At 41.3% G+C, this 7,905-nt stretch overlaps 1 protein-coding gene across 1 annotated transcript; it reads left to right on the forward strand.

Moving 5' to 3' along the window:
• Nucleotides 1-4,504: 4,504 nt before the first annotated feature.
• Nucleotides 4,505-7,905, forward strand: scg2a (secretogranin II a). The gene is made up of 2 exons (XM_057327217.1): nt 4,505-4,628; nt 5,756-7,905. The coding sequence occupies exon 2, from the start codon at nt 5,763-5,765 to the stop codon at nt 7,563-7,565; it is 1,803 nt and encodes a 600-aa protein (XP_057183200.1). The 5' UTR covers nt 4,505-4,628; nt 5,756-5,762; the 3' UTR covers nt 7,566-7,905.

Below are 7,905 nucleotides of genomic sequence, written 5' to 3' on the forward strand. Positions count from 1 at the left end.
GGGAAACAAAGACAACAAAAAGGAGTGATATTTGACAAATAAACAAACACACGAACATAATCTCTCTCTAGGACACATAAAACAAGATGTCACCAGTGTATCATGTTCTCAATCTCTTTGTTGTCACTTTATAAATTATGTGAATCACTTTACACAATAATAATTATTCATACTTTTCCATCCAGGTCTTTTCTCTCTTCCTCTCATCATTTTACTCTTGTGCACTCAAAAACAATATTTTTTGATGCCGTTCACTTTCCTTAAACAATTCATTTTGGTTTACATGAAGTATGCGTATAGAGTGTACCTGTTAGTTTCATGTTAAGGAAACTTAAAACAAGCATGTAAAACCACTGTCCATGATTGCATCAATTCAATTTTATTTATATAGCGCTTTTCACAATGTGGATTGTTCCAAAGCAGCTTTACAGGAGAAAAACAGAAAAACACAGAATATGTAAAACACCGCACAGTGCATGGTGTTTATAGAACAAGCAAGATCATTCTAGTAAATAATATCTAATAAAGTCTAATAAATGCAGTCTCCCGGTGAGCAAGCCAGCCAACAATGCCCTGTGGCGAGGAACCCAAACTCCAAAGATAAATATATGGAGAAAAAAAACCTTGGGAGAAACCAGTCTCAGCCGGGAGGGCCAGGGCCCGGTTGCATAAAGCACCTTAAGTTTTTCCCTTAAGTATGACACTTAAGGGGTGATTTTCCTTTACCAAAGACAATAGGAGAATAACTTAAGTAAAACTTAAGGTATACTTAAGGACACACTTAAGGGAAAATTACACTTAAGGTGCTTTATGCAACTGGGCCCAGGTCTCCTCTGACGTGTTACAGCTGCAAGTTACTGAGTAAATGTTTATGAAGAATAGGGAGAGTTTTATTAGTTGTGATTTAGGAAGTTTCATTTGTTGAAACTGTTTGGGTCTAAATTGTCTAATTTTTTTTATCGATATCAGGCAACAGAAGAATGTTATAAGCAGGGAAAAGAATAATGGCATAATGTAACTGAGTGCAGCTATAACTTCAAACTGCTGTCATGTGATGTAGTTTAGCATTTAATACTAATCATTGTAAATTTAGCATTAATGTGACAAGTAGTCCGTCTTTGCTCTTGGTTGGGGATGGAATTGCCTGAGCTGGAGCTGGGATGGTCAGATGGTCACTTTGCTCTTGGGTGGTGATGGACTTGCCTGAGACGAAGCTGGGATGGTCAGATGGTCACTCTGCTCTTGGGTGGTGATGGAATTGCCTGAGATGGAGCTGTGATGGTCAGATGGTCACTTTGCTCTTGGGTGGTGATGGAATTGCCTTGGATGGAGCTGGGATGGTCAGTCAGTCCGCAGGCTCTTGCAGGAGGATGGCACAGGATGTTCAGATGGAGATGGCATAATCTCTAGTTAGGGATGGGCATATGACGTTCATCTGGTCCTGGCGTAATCTCTCTGGGGGAGGAGGGCTGGGGGAGGAGGGCAAAAACAGAATAATTAGCGTAGTTGCTGTTCATTAATTAATGAATTAATTTAGCATATTATGCATTAAGTGAATGCTTGGCTGAAAAAATGTGTCTTTAATCTAGATTTGAATTGGGAGAGTGTGTCTGACCTAGGGCTGTCACGATTATTAAATAATCGTCTCATCGCGATTGTTTGACCTCATCGCGATGGTTTCAGATCATCGCAATTATTGCACATCTCTATAGAAGACACTAGGGGGAGCTGTAGTGCATCTGCATATTGCATATTTTATTATATATATTGTAACTAAAGCATGGTCATACTTGTAAAATGTACCACCACAACACAATCACTTTAAAAAAAACTAAAGCATGTATCATAAAAATAACCTGCAGTACAATTTAATATTATTTCAGTGTGATAACCAGTCTAGCAAAATCTCATGAACATAGAAGTAAACTTTTATTCTAGTCTTGCAAGTGAGAAAAAAAACAGACTAGAAGCTTTTCTATGACTAATAGCATTTTAATGGCTTCAATTCACTCCTGATCAATTTACTTCATTTACAAGTATTTGGCGGTTGTATTATTGTCAGGTAAAAGCCTAAACCTTCAGTATGATGACCCAATTTTTTCCTATGTATTTCCAAGAAAAAGAACATAGTCTTTATATTCAGAACAATATGGTCGTTTCAAAGCTGAATAAAAAATGTATGAGAATTAAAAGTCAAAGCTCTAAAACAGACAATTAATCGTCATAATCGCAATGATTTATTGATTTATTAGACAATTAATCGTCAGCCAAATTTCATAATCGTGACAGCCCTAGTCTGACCCTCAAATACTATCGGGAAGGCTATTCCAGATTTAAATTGGGAGAGTGTATCTGACCCTCGAATAGTATCGGGAAGGCTATTCCAGAGTTTAGGTGCTACGTATGAGAAAGCTCTACCCCCTTTGGTGGATTTAGTTATTCTAGGTGTTATCAAAAGTCCAGAGTTTTGAGATCTTAGAGAGCGTGATGGCTTGTAATAAGATAGAAGCTTTTATATGTAGGTAGGGGCTAAACCGTGTAAGGCTTTATAAGTGATTAAAAGAACTTTAAAGTCAATACGATACTTAATGGGTAACCAGTGAAGGGTTGATCAAACTGGGGTTATGTGATCGTATTTTCTGGACCTGGTTAGAACTCTGGCAGCTGCATTTTGAACTAACTGTAGTTTGTTTATTGATGATGCAGGACAACCACTAAGTAGTGCATTACAGTAGTCAAGTCTTGAGGTCACAAATGCATGAATAAGCTTTTCTGCGTCAGCAACATATAGAATATTTAGTAATTTGGCAACATTTCTAAGGTTATCATGTTAAACCAAAGTGTGTATAGCACTAAAAAAATATATCTTCCTAAAATATATATCAATCTACGCATTGTTCATTTAATAATTTTCCAAATATTCTCTGGTGTAGCCCACTGACATCTTTGGCCACTCCATCTTGAGTTTGTCTCAGATTGCATCCATGCGTGTAACCCTTGGTGTGTGTGTTCATGTTTTTATATCCCAGTGGGGACTTAAACCTGAATGCACACCAACACATGGGGACTCGTGTCACCGTGGGGACCAAAATTGAGGTCCCCATGGGCAATAAAGCTTATAAATTGTACAGAACAATATTTTTTAAAAATCTAAAAATGCAAAAAGTTTTCTATGATCTTTAGGTTTAGGGGTTGGGTTAGGGGTAGGGGATAAAATATACAGTTTGTACAGTATAATAAACATTACGCCTATGGACTGTGCCCACGGAGATAATAAACCAGACTGTGTGTGTGTGTGCGTGCGTGCGTGCGTGCGTGCGTGCGTGCGTGCGTGCGTGCGTGCGTGCGTTCAGAAAGAGTCCGAGTCAAACTGTGCAAAACAGTTAGCCACCCACAGCAGTCGAGTGGATTTCTGAATGAAAGAGTCTCCTGCGTGAGATTTCCCCTCCTACAAGCTTTTGACAATCTGCCAAAAATACGCTCACTTCATAAAATGTTCTGCCAGGCAGCCACCCAGAGCTGATGGGCAGACCCTGTCTTACCTCAACATACACACACATGCCACGTCACTTCACATCAAACCACACGCATTGACTCTCATCTCTCACTCTCAGATTCAAACCGACGTCCTGTCTGTCTCCACATCTTTCATCTCACACATACACCTCTCTCTCTCTCTCTCTCTCTCTCTCTCTCTCTCTCTCTCTCTCTCTCCTCTGCAACACTACCGGGTGACTCATCGTTCGCCAGACTCTTTACAAGAGGAGTGAAATCAACATGACCAGATCTCCCTGACACAAGCTGCTGTCCCATGTGTGTGTGTTTAAAAGACACAGAGAAATCGACAAAACAAACAAAGAGCAATGAAAGAGAGAGTTTTATGTTAATATATTTGTCAAAAAATCAGATTAATACATAACAAAGACAGCTCATTGTTTGGTTCTAAACTAGTTATTATCTAATTAAACACTAACTCCTCTGTAGAGCACTCCAAGTGCTCAGCTTAAAACGAAGTATCATCCTTGTTCAGTAATTGACTCTTATTATAACATCACAATCACTGAACTCAAGAGTTTCCTCTCCAACAGAAGGTCATTATGAGTGGGTTTGCTTTTTTCTCCAGGGGCTCTTTGTCACTACTACATCTTTTCAGATCTGTTGTTAAGCAACAAAGACAGTTGCACACGTGCTGGCGTACAACATTGGTAAGCAGTGTTTCTGCCATAAAAGAAGGGTATTCCATATTATTATAATTATTTTAATAACATACAAACACCACAGTTAAATCGCGTTTCAATTTACTGAGAGATTGTCTCAAACCCTGAACAATAATGAGAAACAACGAACCTTCCACCAGGGCTGACATACAATCATTAATTTCGAGTTTGTCCAGCAAACAAAAAACCTTGACTAGCCTGGAGCGCGCGCGTGTGTGTGTGTTTGAAACCGGTTTTGCGTATGTTGTCTCAGTGACGCACGGATATAACGGGAGGAGCTGTCCGCGGTGCTGACGCGAGAGATATTGCGCACACGAGCTCACAGTGCAACACAGCGGCAAACACACCGACAGCGCGAGAGCGATGCGCAGCGCACTCACGACTCTCCGTTAAAGCAGACCTAGAGCAAAGGTAAGCGGGGTTTTGATTTAAACACTGCCAACACGTTCATTTAATAACGTATTCATTCACTTCTCTTTTTTTTTCTTCGGAAACGCGTTATGGACTATTTTTAAAGCAGCAACCTGCTGCACGTTCCCGCGAGACGCGCGCAAGACTCATACGTTCCTTCATGAACGGCATACAGACGAAAAGCAGGGGATTTCCAAACGCGTTTTTCAAAATGTAATCGCTTTAAATAAGACGGATGAGCAAAACAAGCGGGGCATGACGCATACATCATTCTGACGCGTCATTAGGAAAATGAACCATGCATGGTTTTATTATTGTGATGAAAGTAAATTTGCATTTGTATTATTATAGTTTTACCACAAATAGAATGGATAAACTATAGTTACTGTAGTAGCTAAAACGATTGTTAATTTGATTAAGATTTTAAACATTTCAATTTACAAATTAAAGAAGAGCGTGCAGGTTTTCAGCTATTTTAAAAAGCCCAATTAACGCTAATAATTCGACTGGAATGGTAAAAACGCCGAGGGAAACGTGTCTAAATTTAAGTCATACAAACGACACTTGAACTTAAAAACAAAATGAAAATGTTAAAAAGCACCGACCGTTTAAAGACACTTTGCGGTCAAACAGCAGTGCGGATCCGCGCGCTGTCTCCCATAGCAACGAGCAGTGACTCATTTTGTCGCGGCGGCAATTTAGAAACTAATGAGATTTTCAGAGTGCTCTACAATTAAACACTCATCAACGCAAGATGTCAAAGATAAAGCCTAAATGATGTTAATCTAACTAATTCTGTTATTTACACAGATTAATTAATTTATTTTTGTCTCTAATTTATATATTTATTCGCACTAAAAGGATAAAAGGCATCATAAAATGCATGACTCTGTTAGGAACAGACGAAAAAAATTGAAGTCATAATTCACTTCAGCCCTGTAAAGATTTATTATATGACTTCAGTCAGATTCACAAATACTTTGGTGGTATTGTGCCTTTTTGTCATTTTTTGGAGAAGATTTGGTTTGTATGAACTGTTGTTCGATGTAAACAAAATGTGTAAAGATTTCTTTAAAACAATTTGAACAACTCTCAATCTCTCTCTCCTTTCCTCTTTCATTTCTCAGGTAAATCATGTTATTCCCTGTTAAGGGGGTGTCCATCTTAGCCTGCCTACACCTCCTCCCCCTTTTCCTCACTCTCGTTTATGGAATTCAAGGAGCCACATTACGGGAACATCGCTTGCGCGAACCGGGTTCATATGAACCCGGGTTCCAGCTCCGTCCTCCTCCAAGTGCCGAGATGCTCAGAGCGCTACGCTACATCCAAAGTCTTAGCCAGGGAACCCTGTCCAAACCCCCTGCGGACAATCAACAGCCGGTGGACACAGACCTCGAACCAGATGACATGGAGAGTGTTCGTTCAATGCTCCGACTAGCAGCTCCTGCCCAAGGATCCATGGCGACGGAGAGAGATCTGGAAGAGAGGGAGGATGACAACAACAAAGCTCAACAGTGGCTGCAAGCGGTGCTTACTACACTACAACAGACAGAAGAGCAAACGGTTCCCCAAAAGATGTCTCGGAAGGTCACCGGGCACACCTCATCACCGCCTCACCCTCACTATCCCATCCAGCCGAGACCAAAACAACAGCTGGAAGTGGAAACCTCTAGCGCTGAAAATTACGAGAGAAGCACATGGGGAAATCCGAGCAACCAGAGGCGACACCGACAGTACCCGCTAATATTTGAGAACGAGGAAGACCAAGAACAGCCACTGAAACGGACCAATGAGAACGCAGAGGAGCAGTACACACCCCAAAAACTGGCCACGCTTCAGTCGGTGTTTGAGGAACTGAGTGGAATCTCCACTGCGAAGACCAACAGCAAGCGTGAAAGTGCAGTCGCCAGCAGTGAGGATGATGATGACTTGTACAGGCAGAGGAAGATGGCTTTGGAGGACATCTTGGGAACAAACGAATGGGAACCTTCAGAGGAGCAAACAGAAATAGAAGAAGAACAAAGAGAGAGACATGGATTTGATGATGATGATGAAGTCAAAAGATCCAACCAACCTGATTTGTTCACAACAGAAAAAGAGGACTCCGAAGACATCGCAAAACTTGTGAACCTGCTGAAACTTCTAGAAAGCAAAGAGCAAAAACGTGAAGATGTGAACGACATGGAACAAGAGGAGCAAGAAACGTATAGAGAAGTAGAGAAGAAAGATGCAAATGAAGAGGACGAAGAGGAGGAGAATGAGGAGAGAGATGAAGAAGAGAGAGAAATCAAGTCCATGCATAAAACATTCCCCCAGACTTTATCACAGCTTATCACAATGTCACAAAAGCTCCAGATCCCACCGGCGGATGTGCTCGACCTCCTTCAGAACAACCTGAAGGACTTCAGAATCCCGGCGCAGTCGCGAACCCCCCAACGCACCTACACGCCGCACCAACGTCCACTGCAGACGTTACAGAGGAACAGGGTCACACAAGACATCTTGAGCATCCTCGAGCTGGTGAGCGCGGCGCAGCAAAACGATAAACTTCCCCAAAGACCCTCTCAAACAAAACCATCACGTTACTACGAGAAGGAACGAGACCTCCCAAGCTACGGGTTCCTGGAACCCAGCAGGGACGACTACGATGACACCACAGGCGAGGAAGACGAACTCACCAGTTTCCTAGCATCAGAGATGCTCGCGCCAAGGCATGCACATCTGAGGCCCGCCCTCGAGCAACGATCCATCTACGGTACGCTTGAACGTGCAGTCCAGGATTACTTGGATAAAAACTCAGCAGAAAAGAGACCAGTGGAGCGCAAGAGCACCGCCACGAGTTTAGACGACAACACGATGATGAGGATCCTAAAATACCTGGAGCCCGAGAGCGATGACGAAACGGACTCTGAGAGCAAAACCATCCCTGAGATGTAGAGATGTACAGACTGATTATATTCATTGTTTGAATTTCGAATTGTCATATAATAAATTATTTTGAAATATATATATACACACAGTATATACATTCCTCGATTGTGTTTAGTCAACCTAGTGTTTAGATTTTTTCTTATTTTGTGTTCTGTAGAATAAAGCAGTATTTTAGTAAAAGCAAAGAATTGTTTTTTTTAGTTCAAGGTAGTCGTTTTTCAGTAGCCAACGATGTAAGTCACTGGTGAACATATGAACACACACACACAGATTTCCTCCAGACATTAGTTGTGTTTTTGTGCGTGTGATGAGCTCAGAGGTCAATAAAGCACTTGTTCACACTGCG

The sequence above is a fragment of the Triplophysa rosa genome, unplaced genomic scaffold, assembly GCF_024868665.1.
Source record: "Triplophysa rosa unplaced genomic scaffold, Trosa_1v2 scaffold18_ERROPOS2012085, whole genome shotgun sequence".
Lineage (NCBI taxonomy): Eukaryota > Metazoa > Chordata > Actinopteri > Cypriniformes > Nemacheilidae > Triplophysa > Triplophysa rosa.

What these genes read in the sequence shown, in the direction of transcription:
- scg2a (XM_057327217.1), top strand. Translation starts at nt 5,763, where the DNA reads ATGTTATTCCCTGTTAAGGGGGTGTCCATCTTAGCCTGCCTACACCTC.